The sequence below is a fragment of the Bombus flavifrons genome, chromosome 3, assembly GCF_040668555.2.
Source record: "Bombus flavifrons isolate JBK064 chromosome 3, iyBomFlav1_principal, whole genome shotgun sequence".
In the NCBI taxonomy this organism is placed as follows: Eukaryota; Metazoa; Arthropoda; class Insecta; order Hymenoptera; family Apidae; genus Bombus; species Bombus flavifrons.
The window spans coordinates 2,695,458-2,714,068 of NC_138444.1; the positions used below are offsets into that span (position 1 = coordinate 2,695,458).

General features: G+C 45.7%; 2 protein-coding genes across 5 annotated transcripts in view; both read left to right on the forward strand.

The window, feature by feature from the left end:
• Window positions 1-18,611, forward strand: part of LOC138190134 (transcription initiation factor TFIID subunit 6) — a 115,498-nt gene that overhangs the window by 72,071 nt on the left and 24,816 nt on the right. The window lies entirely within an intron of this gene.
• Window positions 1-18,611, forward strand: part of LOC138190133 (acetylcholinesterase) — a 30,862-nt gene that overhangs the window by 5,185 nt on the left and 7,066 nt on the right. For 2 of the 4 annotated variants that reach the window (XM_069132690.1, XM_069132692.1), the window contains exons 2-8: window positions 10,694-10,854; window positions 14,884-15,207; window positions 15,509-15,739; window positions 16,336-16,627; window positions 16,909-17,544; window positions 17,706-17,867; window positions 17,938-18,113. In XM_069132690.1, the coding sequence (XP_068988791.1) occupies window positions 14,895-15,207; window positions 15,509-15,739; window positions 16,336-16,627; window positions 16,909-17,544; window positions 17,706-17,867; window positions 17,938-18,113 (1,810 nt within the window). In that variant the 5' untranslated portion in view covers window positions 10,694-10,854; window positions 14,884-14,894. Of the gene's footprint in view, window positions 1-10,693; window positions 10,855-13,396; window positions 13,694-14,883; window positions 15,208-15,508; window positions 15,740-16,335; window positions 16,628-16,908; window positions 17,545-17,705; window positions 17,868-17,937; window positions 18,114-18,611 lie in introns of those variants that run through there. The other 2 variants (XM_069132691.1, XM_069132693.1) reach the window with 2 other exon arrangements.

Sequence of the window (18,611 nt, forward strand, 5' to 3'; positions counted from 1 at the left end):
TCGGTGGCGTTCGTTTACCTTTCTGAAGAAATCTAGACTAGTTGCTCGTAGGTGGAACAAAAGGGAAATACACGTAAAAAGAGCGTGCGCAATAACGTCCGAACTGCTTCGTTCAAACAGAGACGAAACTTCCTTTCCCGTAATTTTCTCGCGTTTTCTCTTCCTTTGTTATCTCACTGTCCCGTTCACCGACAACCTTTCATCCTGTCGACCACTCTATCTTCTCTGACGTTCCTTTTCTACTTCTGATATACCTTTCGAGAACGATGGCCAGAGAGATGCGCGGACTTTAATTCCATCCAACTCGAAAGCAATCAACGACTTTGATTCGTTAATGATCGCATGAAATGACGGTATCAACGACGTTTGCCCTAGAATCTCTGAAAGACTCATTCAACGTGGCGACGTAGTGCTGGCACTGCTAGTGTAAGTACGTAGAGGCGCGTAGTAGAAGGTGAAGATACAGAGTCAGCCGGCAAGTAGAACATAGACCTCTGTGGCGCGGCAGTTAACGCGAAACTTGGCCTGCCAGATTTTCCTCCATTTGTTATACCGCTATCCGTTACGCTCATTATGTCAGCTTTCGCGATAGATTCTTATCTAATCGGGTCAATCTGCCTTCCATTAGACCCCCCGCAGCCTGATTTTTTATTCATGACTTAAACGTCACGTGACTTCCTTAACCGGCAAGGACTCGAAATTACACTCTGGCTAGATGAGTTTTTTGGCACGATAAAACGTTTTACACCTGGCCTGAAAAACAGCTTGTACGAAGGAGAGAAAGAGAGAGAGAGAAAGAGAGAGAAACTCCGTTCGTTCGTAAAATCGATATCAACGAATCGTCTACGTCAACGCGAATCATCGATTTACAAGGACACTCTCGGGACTCGAAATTTACTAACGATTGTAATTATCAGCGTCTCGATTTTGTTACGTGCATCGCGATAGGATTTGACGGAACGCGACGGATGCTCGTGTAAGGGAACGAAAAAAAGAAAGGACAGGTGCATCCGGCTACGAACGATTTTTCTTTGCACCGGAGCTGCATTGCGGTTGCAGCAGTTTCCGACGCATTGCCACCGTGAACTGGCGTCGAAAGGCTGCATCGAACTCGATGAGGCCAAATGTTCGAACCAACCGGATGCTCGATATTAAGCGTAAAAATTCAGTAGAGCAATTCCAAGCGAAGTAAACGAATCGAACCGTACTCGTTACGCGTCGTTCCTCCTGTACATTAACATTCCACGATGAATGTTACGAGACGAATCGCGCGAATACTTGGAACGAAAGAGGAGACACGGGCCACGGGGTAGCAGTTTTCGCTAGGTTCAATGCAAAGTAATCGCGTGGGCGCGTTATCGGGAAAGTAGAGAAAGGCCGTTGTCGTCGATTGTCTCGAAACTCGACGTTATTGCCCGAGTATTCGCAGTTGTAAAGTGTTCATCTGCGGCAAACACAAAATATTTTTCAGGCATGTTAACGTCGCAAGCACCGACTCCGAGAGCTTTTAAGAAGCGAAAAGCTCTCGGGAAAAGAAGAAGAGGAGACCGGCCCCGCTCGCGTTTCTTTGAGCCTGGCGATTAACACTCGACTTATCCGAGTCGCGGTATTCCAATAGCTTTTCAATCTGTAGAGCGGCTCGAGATTTCCGCTAGGCGCTTTCACGTCGCAAAGGACCACGATGCAAGCTCGCAACAGTTTATTTCGAACGAGAACCGTCGATATCGTGCCTAGACTCGCCTCGGTTCTACTGCAAGGGAGGAGGAATCGTCGCTTTAAACGTTCCGCGTTATCGAAATCTGCAGAGTTGCTGCGTTGCGCGGACTGCGACGCGCTGGATCGCAAACGTCGATCGAGAAGAAAACAAAAGGAGATGGTAAGAAGCGAACGAAAGGCTAATTCGATGTCGAACGAATATACGGGTCTCGGTGTCTGGTTCAGGCTGGCACTTCGCTTCACTGCCAACTTTCCATTGCGGCTCGCGTGAACTTGCCGTCTACGTTATCGCATAAAAGTTTTGCTGTACATATTAACGAGTACGAGACCCTAAAGTTTCTCGATCGTGCATCCTAAGATCAATGCTTTTCTTTCGCATGTATTTTCAATTTTTTCGCGTTAAGATTCGCTGATCGAATGATCCTTTCCGCCATAACAAGAAACTCAGATCGAATAATACAAAAAATGCGTCGCCTAATAGAGGATAATACGTCTCAACGCCTCGTACGTACGTGTTCAGACCGCAACTGTTTCCATTGACTTTATTTGTTCACACCGCGGCAGAACACAAGCGCATCGTTACATGTAAATAAATTATTTCGATCAAAGGTTACAAACGCGATTCACTTTGCGAGGAATGGGGTCTATCCGACGACGACAAAGTTTCACCGTCGAGCGTACGCTAGAGTACAGTGTGCTGTGAAAACTATTTACGACTTGTACAAGTTGGTTTCCAAACAGTTAGGCAAGAAGATTATCGCGTCAGTTGCGTTTCCGCCATACGATTTCGAGGGTATTCAGAATTTTTGACGAAGATAAAGTCGAAGAACGATATTCCGGAACACCTCTCTTCTCGACTACGTTTGCATCTGCTTTTTGACGCGGTGCATCGTCGAAACTCTCTTCTTGGCATCGACGTTATCACCGTAGCTTCCATACATTTTCGATGCGCAAACATTTAGTCTCCATTTAGGGAAAGTGCTAGCGTGCTTGTCGTACATGCACTTGCACGCGATACGATCGCACGGAGACGATCTAGTTTCGAGCGTGGCATATCACGATGAAAGACAAAGGAAAAGAAGGGATCAAAGGTTTCCCTCGAGAAGAAATCGGAGGTCCCTCGGGTCGCGTTGCTTAAAGCGATTTATCGTCCTTTGTAAAATATCGATCGATGCTCCCCATTCGGTGATAATGTTTAGTCGAATGGCTAGAAAATAGGCAAAATCGTTGGCACTGTTCGAAGACTAAATACAAAGCTGCCTTTCGCGTAATCACATCGATACAGGTGAGTCGATGGATCTTTTTTTCGTTTGATATGCGAGTAAATAAATTGATTCGCGAACATCGGAGTTGCGTCGTTTCAACGGAAGGACAGCAGAAAGACTATCGGGTTATCCGACGATCGCGCGTCCGTGTAGCGTTTTTCGCGACTTCCTGTCGATATCGACTCACGATTCGTTTGTTCCGTTTTACCCTGCAGGTCGCGACAACGTCGAACGAAACTCGATGGGACTTTCCGTCGGTGAGGATGTAGACACCCTCCTCATTATTATTTTAATATATGCCAGAGGAACCTCGAGCCGCGACAGTAACGAGCCGTGAAACGGTGTCGCGGTTTAAGAAGAGCAGACCTTTCGTTTTAACGACTTTCTAAAGACAGGCTTCGGAGCACAGGTTGGGTTAATATTTGGCTCGGTCGCAGCAACCGGGTCAAGGATCACCGAGCTTCGCCATCGAAATCCTGATCCTTCGATGTCACGTCCTGCGTTCGAATTTTTCCTTCTTCTTTCTTCGTTCGAACCCTGTAGCCTATCTTCCAACCTAATCGTGATTTTCGTCGTATATCCTTCGTTGAACTCGGTCTCATTCGTTCTCAGCGTCAATTGTCTTCTCTGAAATTGAACGTTATAACTCATCCACGTCCAGGAGAGAAACGACGTCACCGAGATAATCGCGTCGCTTCTCGGCTGCTCGGCCAACCGTGTTTGCGAGCGTATATTTGCACGTGCTCTTCCATCCTTATGTGCACATTGTACAGGCATGCATATACACGTTTGGTAGGTCTGTATATGTATGGTCCATGTGCCTTTGTACACGCGCCAACCCATAAACGTGCGCGCACACGATGCAACTCTGCAGAGTTGTACCGTGTTACGAACGTAGCTTGTACTGCAGATACGTTGCGGTTCTGGCCTCTACTTACCCGCTCGCCGCGCCGGCCGAACGTGATACATTGTTCCTGCCAAATTCATGCAACGACCGAAAATTTCCTCGGCATTGTCAGGGAAACAACAGAGTCCTGGCCTCAGGCCGTCCGATTATTCCTACACGTGACGCGGGATGCTCGACTGGCACGTTTCTTTGCATCCTGCCCGAACTCCCTTCTCCTGCATCGCTCCACTTTCGTTTAATCGCTCGAAATCAAGATAAAATACCGCTACTCTGTCGGAATTTTTTCTCTCGGATAACCTTGCCGTGTATTGTTCCCGTGCATTTCTTTTGTTCTCCTTCGTTCGACGATTGCTTAAGTTACCTCGCTGTTCTTTCTCTTCCAGCTTTCCCCACTGTTCGATGGATCGTCGGTTGATTCGAAACCTACGGTTTCTTCGCGCACGAATGCAAAAAGTTTACCGCCTGTCTATTCGATCGTTCTTTCGATGCTCGAATCATTGCAAACGTGTTCGTCGTATTTGCATCGGCAGCGGATCACAAAACATTGCAGATAAAACGAGAAGAAGGTAATTGGTTGTTTTGACCGCGGGATATCCCCTCAGCTGCGAGTCGCATACTTGTTACGCGTAAAATACGAATTTTATTCGTTTAATTTCGAGAAACCTATATTTCCTCGTTGAACGATCTTATAAATGAAAAGAAAAATTCATTTCTCGCTGAAAACTTTGATTTCTAGATGCACCTGACGAGTCCGCTGACGAACGAAGATGTCTGTTCCTTGTACGCGGTGAAACTCGGCTCAAAGTTTCGCCGCGATACCGATGAACGACTTTCCCGAAGTATCCAGGCTATTTACAAAGCGACTTACAAACTAAAATCGATGGAAGCAATCTCGTGGACAAAACCTCGGTCCCTTGTCCGACTTTAGCTGTGCCGTGGGAAAATTAGCAGGATGCAAAGTAGACAACAAAAGGATGGATACCCTGGACGAAACAGGCAATAGCGACCGATTTTCAAGACAGCAACGAGTCGACGTAAATCCGGTAGTTGGTCGCGGGTTTTATCGCGGTCGATTTTCTCATTACGTGGTGCGCGTGGTTCGTCATCGGGCGGCTTACACCGTTTGAAAATTCGCTGACAAATTCATATCCGTTTCGCGCGGCTGTACAAACCATGTTGGCGAACGAAGACGCGACACCGTTTCCATTCTGCGGCTGTAAATCGAGACGAGTCGAGGGATTAAAATGACAGAAAACGTCAGAGAGCGTAGAGAATGCAGCTGGTAGACGCTCGGTTCCGCTAATAAAACTTTCTGCTGAATGTGAATGAATGGATTTCGGAGTACTCGTTTCATCCGTCTGTTCAGCCACCCTCTCGTTATGATATCTTTCTTCGTCGTTCCACTTTCGATAATGCACCGACTTGCCATTTTTCTCTTTTGTTCGCCGCCAGACCTGTTTCGCTTCGATCGTTCTCGCTCCACTTTGATTCCGTGTTTTTCGCTTTTCGCTAATCAAACTCACACCCATCGGTAGTTCCGCCTCTCGCTCGATTAGTTAATGTTGTCAATTATCGTTTTCCGATGGGACGATCGCAAGCCGATTTTCCAGCGTTCTTCTATTTTAGATCGAATTCCAGATGTTAATTTCGCGAATATTCGAAGCGCGTTAATCCCAATCGCTTTACGGGATTAAGCTTGGAATACAAGCGAGTGGCAAGACAGTAATAAGCCTTTGCTGTGATTCATTTTCTATTAAAAGAAAATGAGAATGTCGCGCATGATTCTGAGTGCCGTTGCATATCAATCGGTGCCGCAACTCGGTACTTTTATTTCATAGAACCTTTCTATCGATGCCATAAAAATGACAAAACGGAGGTAGATTTCGTTGCCATGCAGATGCATTCGTTGAATCACCATGATTATACTTTCGCATCGGCGATATCCGATTCTTTTGTGCCGTTTCGTCTATGCTTTTGTTTCGTTCGTTATCGAGCCAATTCTTTCATCGCGCAACAAAGGAAATTACTGGAAGGCGGCAGCGCTCGTTATCGCTAACGATTCATCCAGTTAGATGACTGCGAGGTTATTAAATCGGTACGCGTCGGTCGTCGTTCGATTCCCACCGATTTAAATAGCCTGCGTTTGTTTTCGATCTGATCGGAACTCGATCGATTCGGGGTAGTTCACAGGTTGCGTGCAGGCCTAGGATGAGAAAGAACGCTTAAGTGGAACATGAAACGTTCGTATGTAGATGCGCCGTTGTATCCGCAGGGCTGCATGCCAACCTATGACAGGCTAAAACCGAGTGTGTATCACCCGTATCAGGGTTATGGATGGCCCATGAACACGCTAACCCAGTGACACCTCTAGGTCACCACCGACTCCCAAACCACCTCTTGTTTGTCTTCCTTCTCTGCTGCGTTTGCTTTCGCGTAGCCGAATCTCCACTTTCCTTCTCTCCTTCTTCCTCTCAGCCTTCTCTCCCCTACCTGCTTTCGTTCTTATCTCGATCGCACAATTATTCCAATGCGTAATTAAGGTCGATAATTCATCGTTTTTCCCTATTTATCGTCTCGACCTTGATTGACTCAATTAAACAATAAGTGGCAGTACTCGAACACGAACGTGTCTTATTTGCAACAAATTAGAAAGGAGGATAAACATGATAAGATAGTATTGATGCCAACGGTAGGAAACTGACGCAACTACGAGAATGCGGATGTCTCGTAGATTTTTAATAAATCGACAAAGGAAAAGAAGAAAAAGACGCGACAAAAGCGAAACGGTTCGAAGATACAAATAAATCGATAGCTGTTGCAGAGAAACACGGAATCGAGGCTAGGAATACGCGCGGCACGTAAATAAACCGCTTTGCAGCGTTCGTTTCAGCGAGTTCCGCAACAAAGTTTCTGCTGCACGTATGCACGCGCAACAGCTTTAGTTTAGCGTTATTAGGCCTGGAAGTTGCTGTCGAATTGTTGATGCCTCGGCTCGCGTGGTATTTTGCCAGTCTCTCGTCTCCTCGGTGTATCCTCTCCGCTTGTCAGGCCGCAGAGCAGATCGCGATTTACGGTGGCTTGCGGAGAAAGGACCTACGCTGGAGATTGAATTCTTCGAGGATTCTTTTTCCAGCAAATTACGACGAAATAATTAAAGAGTGGCGAGACCCGCGAAGAAATTGAACTTTTCTGAATCCGAATAGCCGTATCGTATGATCAGACGAATCTTAACAAGATCCACGGTATCTCTGCTAATTACGCGGCTTGCACATAATTACAGAGAAATTACGCGTATAAAATTGCGCAACTCGAGTAGCCGCGTTCCGTTTCAACGCGCTTTCGTTACAATCTACGTTGCAGGATCCGGCCGCAAAATCTAAATAAACAAGAGATAATCAGTTTTCAAGTATCGAGGGAAGATTAATGGCGGAAGCCACCGAAACCATAGGAGCTATGAAAGCAGACGGTTGGAAATGAAAAATTATTCGCAACTCTGGTTTGATTTCCAAGTCGGTAAATCTCGCGGCCGATTTTGTTTCCTGCAGAATCTCGGGGCCGGTGCGACGCATTGAAAAACGCTTTGCGACACAGGCTGCCGTGGGGGAAATTATTCGGGCCGATAGATGAACGTCGAATGAAACTGCTTCGTTTAAACGTTTTTTGACGACGAACCGAACGGGCCGAACAATAAATATAGCTCTGTTGCCATCGAGGCAGGAACAATGATTCCCATTACGAGTTGCAGTTTTATTTAAAAGCCGAGCGGCATTGTTTTCGCGGACAAGCGGTGGACCGCGAACTCGTGGCGTTTTCAGTGCTCACTTTTGTGGTTGACGGCACGGAATCACGGCCCTTTGCATTTAAAGACTCCTTACGCGCATTGTTCGAACGATGAAAAGCTTCCTCTCTATGTTATCGGAAAAATACCAGGATCGAGATTGAGGCGAGAAGGTTTCCTTCGTCGTTTCAACTTATTTCCTAGTACATACTTACATACATACACGTATACGTATACTCTCAGTTTGATTCTACCATTTGTGTCTCGTGTTTGCGTGTGTGTTTGCGCCTACGAATGCTGAAAGAACTTCTCCTTACAAACTATACTAGACGGATAAGATAAGACGAAATCGATCATCGAGCTATTGTTTAAGCATCGTCCGATAAATCTGTTCTTCTACGCGATACAGCGATGTTATTATCGAAAGTGTCTGCCTGCAAAATTGCCGATGAAAATACGCGGTAACAAACGTAACCGTAATACATATTTTATTATTCTTATCGAGGCTGTACGGCCGAGTAATTTCAACGAGTGAGATAAAAAAAGAAACGGGCAGATACTTTTATCGATAACGGAATCACGAGTATCATTTCCCGGTCGAAATCGTGCAAGAATCGAACAGGAACAACCGGAAAACCGGGTCTTCTCGTTTGTTTTCCCGAAATTGTATCGCCGCAGGCCAAGTAAACTAATTGTTTCGCGTGTACGGAATGCTGGAAAGCGAGGTCAGGAACTCGCAGCAAGTTGCGCCTCTATCCGGCAGCGAAGCTCTCGCCCGACTGTCATTGTGATGAATTCTCTCTCTCTCTCTCTCTCTCTTCTTTTCTCTCGTTCTTTCTCTAGCAGCCTGTCCTCTGCTGTACTGTCGTGCGACCAGCTTGCATCGTACCATTCGCAACAATGAAACGAGACGCGAAAAAAGAAGCTTTTTTACTGGAAACGGCCTCCAGCCGGAAAATGAAACCCCACGTTGGCTCACCTTTGGGAAATCTTTTCCTGCGAATCTTTACACGCCGTCCTTTCGACGACGCTCGCTTCAATTCCGACACGGTTTTTACACAATGCCGTGTTGCGGTACGAGCATCTTTAGCGCCACGGAATCGTCAATCCGTTAAATTTCAAAATCTTGCGAATACCACCTCTTCTCTAATCTGTTTTTAGTCTTCCCGCCATTCTACGTACGGCCGACGACCTATACGTAAAGTATTTCGACACTAACCATAGAATTCTTTTATAAATATATTATATGCACTATGCGAAACTTTTTGAAATTTCGTTAGCGTTGTAGCGAAACACGACTATCGTAACTGACTGCAATCGTAAAATTTGAAACCAATCAAGAAGTTACGAAACTTTTATTGCAAATGTAGAGTTAGTGAAAAGTTAGTATATAGTACGAATAGTAGTCATAAACATGTTAATTAGTGCTACAGATGATCTCACTGCAAATTGTAGTTTATTAATGTAGCGACTAATTGACTGTTCAAGTATTGTACCTATTTACTTTGCTGATCGTTGACAAGTATATCCATGCTTCCAATAAATATCTCGTAACTTCTATATGCATCCTCAGATTCGTTTCAGTCTTTACTAATTTCGTCAGCATAACCGCGACGCCTCGTTACAGCGCTAATGAGATATCAAAATATTTTCTTTAGTACACATATAAATCTACATGTAATAGAAAGTGTTCAAGTATGTTCGGGTAATTTTGTATGCAATTATTTTTAAAACATCGTTGTTTATTTAATGACTGTAAGTGTCGTAAAGAGCGGATAGATAAGATAAGGCTTTGTTTCATCGATCAATGTCAATTAGCATTCTAACGGGTTATCAATCGGTAACTCGAGCCGTGCGTTCCTTCGAGGAAGAAAATTCTGACGGAAACGACGCAAGACGAGAAAAAAAAGGCTGTACGACGTAATGTTAATTACAGGGCGGAAGACAAGTTTAGATTTGCGGAGAAGAAGCGAGAACGGTACTCGCACCGAATATCTTGCGATCCAAATTCATTATCCGCGTTCCCGCGAGGCGGGGTACCGTGCGCTGCAGCCTCGAAATGAATTTCGAAAGTGGGACATACGCTTATTAGAAATTCCTGAATTGTTCCGCGTACGTGTATACTCGGTCTATTTGCCTGGTGTAAGTCGACCTGTGCGGAATTTACGGAGCCTCTGGCCAATGGATCAGCTCAAACCGAAATAGCGAAGGAAAAGTCGTCTTAGCGAGACTCATTCTTGAGTCTAAGACATCTAAGAATTAGATATGATGATACAGCTACATTCAAATCTGACAGAACTCACCGAATCCGAGTGTTGTCATAATTTTACGAGTTTCGTTTATTTACATCCTCATAAATTTATCAGGTGCCTCTGGCTATCGCAGTTGTTTCCCCTTCAAGATTTGTATAACAAAGGAATTAAAATTTCGACTAGAAAACGAGGTTTCATCTTATAGCATTTGCGTCTTTCGCATAAAGTATAATCTCTGTCGTAATTTAAAGAATCACCCGAGACACGTGCGAAATGAGAATGGATTTTTAGTTTCCTTGACGTCGTCGGCCGGCGAGACTTACTGATTTCTCCGTGTCTTTGGGAAAAATCTCGAAGAAAAATATTTTCTCAAGAGCAAAGATAATGGCTCTCCTAATGGCTCGAACACGACACAGATAGGATGCAGTCTCGTTCCTTGAAAAGATTTTCTAATAAAAGCAACAAACTTTCTTCTCTTTCTCTCTTCTCCTGTGCTTGCTTCCTTGATCCTTGCAACGTGTATTCCGACTATGTTTAAGGATCAAATTTCTCGATTTTATTTCTCGCAACGTTCGAGGTAGCATTCGAGCCACATTCTTCGACGATTCACCCTTCGTAGGAAAATGCGCGATGGTTCTTTCGAGGGGAAAAATTTGACGATGTACCGGAATCTCGTAATTCCCGGGGCTAACGGTCGCCTGATCTTTCGACCTATCGAATTTTTCACTCATGATTGCCACACTCCTGACTCAATTTTCCACTCCCGCTGTTGCAGCCAAGCGATGATCCGTGAACTTGGAATGTAGACGGAAGGGCGGAAAAGCGGATCTGCCCCTCGCAGGATCGAAGGAAGGGCTTTTCTTCCACCTCCGCTATCATCTTCGCCGTTACCTCACTTTTAAATACCTAAGATCTCCACATCTAGACTTGGACACTGTAAGTACGCCGCAATTCACTCTTTCTTTTCTTTTCTTTTGCAATTTTCGAACACGGATGAATCCGTCAAAATCCGATCCGTTTATTTTTCGTCCTTTTTCCGCCACGTATCCGAGAAAAAATTTCCAGATAGCTGTTTCAGAATAGGACGTCGAGGTACAATGTATAAAGATCGATAAGAGGGATAATGAGAATGACCTAATTGAGCCAAATCGTGATTCTCGTAGGTCTTTCTTGTTTCTCGTTTCAAAATGATTACTCTTTCCATTCGGTTTTCATTTTGTTCCTGGATTCCGGTTTAACCAAGATCTTCCCTCGGTCTCGGAAAAATGATTCGCCAAGCCTAAGGAACGGATTGGCATTGACGAGAAGACGAGAGCCACGGAAGTAAGTAACTAATTGAACCAGAGCGAGGAAGCGAATCGAATAGCTCGAAATCAAAGCTGGTCTGCCTTTTGTACGGACTACCGGTCTAATTGGTACGCTACGCCGGCCATTCATCGCGCCATCAAGAGTACAGAGCCAATTGATATCTTGTCTCGAAAACGCATGCGGCATTCCCTTCGGTCTCCCTTTGGAAATCAGCGAAAGTCTAGCCAAATCCCCAACGAACGAAACTTTCGGTTCGAACCTCGTTTGCTTTTAAATATATTTTTTCTTTGTGTGCCATTCCGCGATATGGACGACGTAATTATACGTTTCCCTCGGTTTTCGTGCCCGTCTAGATTAGCCTCGAGTTTATACGATCGTACAGAACGATCTCGCGCATTATGGATAAAAATTACGATATCACCGTATTTATTCAAAAATTAACATAAACTCGGAGGGAGCCTGTTGAGCTGGTAGAATTCTTTTTTCTTCGCCCTGTCGACGCAGCACACGCGTAATTAATTATCGAACGATCCACTTTGCGGAAAGCGAGGGTGCATGATTGATACACGCAACCGCCAACATTTTCTGGTCTCTTAGGTTAATTCGAATAATCGACACGAACGTTTTCTTTTGTTCATTCGCGTTTAAGGAAAATCGATACGACGGCACGTGCCGTTAATCCACGTTAACGTTAACAGAGTTGAACCAGCGAGTTTAAAAAGCTCTGTTTCCAATGGAACAGTGGCGGATAATTTCGACAAATAAACCGAGCAGATAACACGGCCGACTGATAACGCAGTAGCCTTGCAATAAAACGATGCAAAATCTCGCGTGCAGGAAATTCCACTGGGAGGCATAGGTGGATTTTACCAGTTTAATCGAGCGGTTCGATTTCCAAGCGCCGTGGCAAATTTCGGCGCTATATTTTCCGGAACACTCTCCGGAATTGCTCGTTACACGAACGCATACGTAATAGAACAGCATCCGCGTTTATTGACAGATATACGTACAGCGACGATGTTATTGCATCCCTCTATATCTGATTTCGCGCGCTTTCTCTAAGTTTTCGTCGTAAATCGATTTTTTCTTTACTTATTAAACCGGCGATAAGATACAAGAAGAAAGGAGAAAGAAAAGAAAAAAAAATGACTAAAAAAGTGGCAAGAAATTAATTAGGAGATAATCGCGATGTATGCAAAGGATACAGATAGATCTAACCTATAAAGCCAGCGTAAAAGCTGCGATACAAGTCATGATCGTCTCTAGATATACATATATGTATGCTACTTACACCGTAGCAATCGCTTGCACGAGATCGAGAGAAATCTCGATTATCACGATCGACATCAGTCGAGTGTGCTCCGACTGAACTTTCGAGCATATGGCAAACTAAGCCGGCGCCGAGTAGCTAACCACGTGCAGATTTGCCCAGAAAAACGAGGATTAGGAGAAACGCGAAAAGAGACGCGACAAGGAGCATAAATAAACGAGAGGTATGGCTGTATCGATCAGTCAGGATAAACGACGGGTCTCTGGGCCGAGTGGCTGCCAGCTTCGATGTCCACTGTCCCGAAGAAACGGGAAACTTGAAAAAAAAAGCGAGGTCGAGGTTGCACCTTTTTTCGCCCTGCTATCTTCCACTCTCTTCTTTTAGTCGATAGTCCGCGCACGCTAATCGAATTTCGAAGTGAAAACAGACTCGAACTCCGTATCGTTTTCATTTTCAGCCGTTCTGAAACTTCCTTGCACATTCCAGGAAATAAAGCGAATAGATCTCATTCGAATCAACGAATAGGTCATCGGATTTTTACATTCCAATCTGGCTGTCATTTTAGCAAGCGGGGAGGATTCGTAACGTTCTGAGAAAATATTTAATATACACGTATAATTGAAAGAAAAATTCATGCCTATCAATGAGAATTTTTTCAAATCGCGTTCAAACTCGAGATATTCCTTAAAGTTAACCTTAAAGTAAAATTGAATGGAAGATGAAAGAATGTAGCGTTAATCGATGCGGGGAATCGTGTAGTAAAATACGAGAAAAACGTCCGACGATCATTACGAGAAGTCCGTTGAATCCGCAAGCGACCGATTACGCAAGATCTGAACGCCACGTTGAAATTAGCGAAACGAACGTGAGATAACTAGTTCTTGCAATGATTCTCGTAATGAACTCGTGAGTTATCGCCCGTTGCACGATGCTGCCACCGCGACAAGGGGGACAACTAACCTTTTACGTCGGCTGCGTTCGCAGCCTCTGTGTCTGCCTATGCCTCGATAGAAAGGTACCTCGCGTCCCTAGCTCGAACTTCCTCTTTTCTTCACCCGAATTCCACCCTGCAGAGTGTATGACGAAACGCAGCCGGGCAACCGACAATCAATCTTGTTCTACCTTGTGGAAAATTTTCAAACAACGAAATTATCATTGTGCGAAGCTTCGCATCGTCTCATTTGCTTAACGATTTCGGTAAGTAGAACACAGTTGAAAACGAAAATAAATTTCATGATAGATAGAAGAAACGGTGGGTTTGTTCGAATCGTTAGACGATTGTATCGGGAACGATCTCCGCGAAGGATTCGTTAGCGAACAAGAAGAAATCGTTTATCAACGTTGGTAATCTTGCAAGAAAATCTGTTTGCGGGTAGCGCTTAAATCACTTTCCAAAACGCAGTTCTTCCAAATTAAAACGGAAACGAAAACGAAAAACGACCAGGTAATACTTGTCTTTAAACGTTGAATATTGAACGAAAAGACAGCCGGTGATAAATTATCATTCCCGATGACAGCTAATCTGTTATTTCTCTCACGTATGCTTCCGCGTGTAACACTTAGATACTGCGTGTAATCGCGCGTGACCAACGCTCCACACAGACGGAACACGTAGAAGGAAATGACCAATCAACGCGGACCTTCGTATAGAATCGCCACGATATGTTTCCTTTTAACATGTAGGAAATACAAAACAGTCGTGCACAGCTGGACGAAGAGATCCTTCGATTTTCAGAACCTTTTTCGAAGGAAATTAAAATCAATTTTGCGGACAAAATCATGGAACGTTTAGACACCTACGGGATGTCGGCTCGGTTTCCGAATATCGAAGACAGCGCGAACAATCGAAGAAACGAACGCTCGAAATTTTACACGAACCGATTTCATGAGTCACGGCAAAGAGATGCGCGTACCGAAAGATGGTGCATTTAATCGTCGAGTAAATAGCGCGAGTTCGATAGATGAAAGCAACGAGAGAAAACTCGTCCGCAATGAGACGTACGGTATACACAGACGAACAAAGACCGACCCTATTTTTAATTATCGAAATGACGATGTGAATCGATCGTGAATCGGATCGCAGGCCAAATCTCGTTCTCGCGCGATATCGCCTCAAGAAAGTAACGATCGTTTCCGACGCACATAAAGAATAAGTTTCCATCGAAATGAACCACCCTGCGTTGCGTTTGTCTCTCACAGCAGTAGGCTTCCATCTCGCTTTGCCTCACGAACCGGAGTCGCGTTAGAAACCAACTCCTTTTTACGAGTGCGTTCGAATACGGTCGACGCGCTTCTCTAACTTCGAACTCATTTGAAAGCCAACGACCGTTTTGCGAGGGAAAGGCAAAAAAAAGCACGACGTTGAATCGAGCAATGTGGTGTTTTAGGCGAGGACACGATGTCAAGAAACCGAAGCTCCTTGAGCAAGTTCGAGGCCCTGATGGTGCTAAGTTTAACGGTACTCGTTCAACTGGACGTCTGTTGGTGCACACCGTCTCACAGAAGCAGACATCATGCGGACATGTCCTACGAGGATACGAAGAATTTCCGAAGCAACGAGGAGCTGCCAAGACCAGCCGCCCTCAATTCGAACGATGATCCGCTGGTAGTACAAACCAGAAAGGGCAAGGTCAAGGGTAAGACCATGACTGCCACCACGGGAAAGGAGGTCGACGCCTGGTTCGGGATCCCTTACGCGCAGAAACCTCTCGGTAGGTTCAACCTGTACTGATCTATCGCCTTGAAAAATTCGGTGATTAACCTTTCATCGCTACCTCACCCGGACGATTACTCCCGGAGAGCTATTATCGGAAATTTTCTCTTTCTTCTCGAAAGTCTTTCCCGCGAAACTTTCTCTTTTTCTGAAAAACGACTGAAAGATCGTTAGGTAGAAGTAATGGAAAAATCGAACGGTAATGATAAGAGGAAAAGAAAAACAGGAAAGGAATCGAACTGGATCGTTTGAGAGACGAGAGATTGGGAGGAGACAAACGGGACGGGATTTTGTTGCAGGAGCTCTGAGGTTCCGGCATCCGAGACCGGCGGAACGTTGGTCAGGGACTCTAAACGCAACTACGCTACCGAATAGCTGCGTGCAGATTCTGGACACGGTGTTCGGCGACTTCGCAGGTGCGACTATGTGGAATCCAAACACACCGTTGAGCGAGGACTGCCTTTACGTGAACGTGGTCGCGCCACGACCTAGGCCTACCAATGCCGCTGTTATGGTATGGATATTCGGTGGTGAGTTCCAGCTGACACCTGTTCACATCCTTAGACTAGACATGCTCGTGGAAACTAGAGCACACCGTCGCCAGCGGTCGACGTTCTTTTACAGGTGGTCGCTTCTTAACGAGAAACGCTTATTTTCGTCGCGCGCCGTTATTTTAGGGCGGCTATTTTTTCACCCAAACTTCATCTAAATGATCGGAAGAACGCTTGAGAAAGCCGTTTACACCGCTACGGAAGTTGCATCGCGCCAACAGGTGCTCGATCGTACGAAATTATTTGGCGAGGTACGAGCGTTGTCTCGCTACGATATTACTTATATTCCGTGCAATGCTTAAAAAATGTTCGCGAACATCAGCTTCTTTCCGCGCGGCCGTCACGAAATAAGCGTTGTTCAAAAAGAAGTCGAAGCTCCTCAATGTGAAAGAAATTAATCCGGATGGAATGCAAAAGAGAGTCTGCGAAAAATCCCGTGTATAGGCGCAGACACTAGTCGACACTCGGTTGATCGTGTTTGCGCGTACATGCGTGCGTGCGTGCGTGCGTCTGTGTGATCTATTTGGAAAGCAGAGGTTTCTTTCGAGAGATGGAATCGCGCGACATCCTTATAGGTGGCTTTTACTCCGGATCGGCGACCCTCGACGTTTACGATCACAAAACCCTGGTGTCCGAGGAGAATGTGATTCTAGTCTCGATGCAGTATCGAGTCGCCAGCCTGGGTTTCCTGTACTTCGGAACGTCGGATGTTCCTGGGAACGCCGGTCTGTTTGATCAGATGATGGCCCTTCAGTGGGTCCGCGACAATATCGCTGCCTTTGGCGGAAATCCTGACAACGTGACCCTGTTCGGAGAGAGCGCGGGCGCCGTTTCCGTTTCTATGCACCTCCTTTCGCCTCTATCAAGGTGCATACCTTTTCTCCTTGTCACTTTACGTTGTTTTGTTTGTTTCTTTGCTTGCCGCTACCATGTCTACTGCTATCGACGCTGCTACGCGATAGACGGTTGGAGATCACCCCCTCGACGAACAGCCGATTATATCGTTGTGGTCGAGCGCCAGTTGCCGCTGGACGATACGCGTCGTAAACCAAGGAGGGTGGTGGTCTCGAACTTAGGGCCGCTTCGATTTTCCAAACGATTGGCCAACTTTTAACGGAGACACCATTCTGTGTTTCTCTGGCTTTCAGGCATCTCTTCAGTCAAGCCATCATGCAGTCTGGCTCTCCAACAGCACCTTGGGCCATCATCTCGCGCGAGGAATCGATCATGCGCGGCATTCGGTTGGCAGAAGCTGTCGGTTGTCCTCACGATCGCGACAACTTGCAAGAGGTGATCGATTGTCTGCTGATTAAGGATCCGATTGAATTGGTGAAGAACGAATGGGGCACCCTGGGCATCTGCGAGTTTCCGTTCGTTCCCGTGATCGACGGCGCCTTTCTCGACGAGACGCCACAACGCTCGCTGGCCACCTCGTCCTTCAAAAAGGCCAACATCATGATGGGCTCGAACACCGAGGAAGGTTTCTACTTTATTATTTACTATCTCACCGAGCTGTTTCGCATCGATATGGCCGAGGATGTAAAAGTCAGCAGGGAACAGTTCGTTAGCGCCGTTACCGAATTAAATCCGTACGTCAATCAGTTCGGAAGGCACGCCATTATCTACGAGTACACGGACTGGCTACGTCCGGACGACCCTCACATGAATCGCGACGCCCTGGATAAAATCGTCGGCGACTATCAATTCACTTGCAACGTGAACGAATTTGCTGGCCGTTACGCCGATACGGGGAACACCGTTTACATGTATTATTACAAACACAGGTGAGATTCATGTCCGATCGAATCGGAAAGAAGGAGTAAAAATCACGAGTAGGCGAAACGATCAATGCGACTCGTCCGAAAAGGACGTGTTCGCTTCTTTATCTCGGCTAGCTTTCGCCTATACCTTACGAGACTCCGATTTCTTTTCCATAAATCCATAGATCGGCGAACAACCCATGGCCAAGATGGACCGGTGTGATGCACGCGGACGAAATCAGCTACATCTTTGGCGAGCCGTTGGATTCTTCGAAAGGATACATGCCAGAGGAGATAAATTTGTCCAAGAGAATGATGAGATATTGGGCGAACTTTGCAAAAACAGGGTAAGTCGAAGAGCGATCACAGCTTTTATCTTTTCTTCGCATCTCTAACGGCTGACTACCGTCGTGTTAGGGATCCGAACGTCGGAGACGTCGAATCATGGACGCAGACCTATTGGCCGCCGCACACTGCCGCCAAAAAGGAATACCTGACGTTGGATACCAACAGTTCCGAAATCGGAAACGGACCTAGAGCGAGGCAGTGCACTTTTTGGAAGAAATACCTTCCGCAACTCCTCGCCGCTACTTGTGAGTAACTTTTACTTTCTTCTTGTTCTTCTTGCCGTGAAAAACAATGACGGCGTTGCTGCAGCGCGTTATTTCCTAACGAAAGATTCGAATCTTTCGCCGTTTATCGGAATTTGTCGAACGTGTTTCTCGCTCGCGCCAACTATCTTAACGGTCGGTTCATCGTTCAACGTTCAACCCTTCGACTGCATTTAGATTATCTCCTATGACACCTGTTGAGTGGAAAATACGTTTCATTAACCTCAAGGCGGCCGTTCGGGACCGTCGAAAGCAAATCAATCGGCTCGATTACTTTTTCCGGTCGAGAGATTTTAATCGAGCGCTCCGTTACCGAACTTCGAATGCAAGTCGTTCTCGATTAAACTTCCGGGGCTACGAAGCATTCGTAATTCGAGACGAGATATCTGTCATACCGGTTCACGAAGGAATCGTCTCCCGAACGAAGAAGGAAGGCGGTAATTTCTCGAAAATTTTCAGACTCAATTTTCGACCAACGAA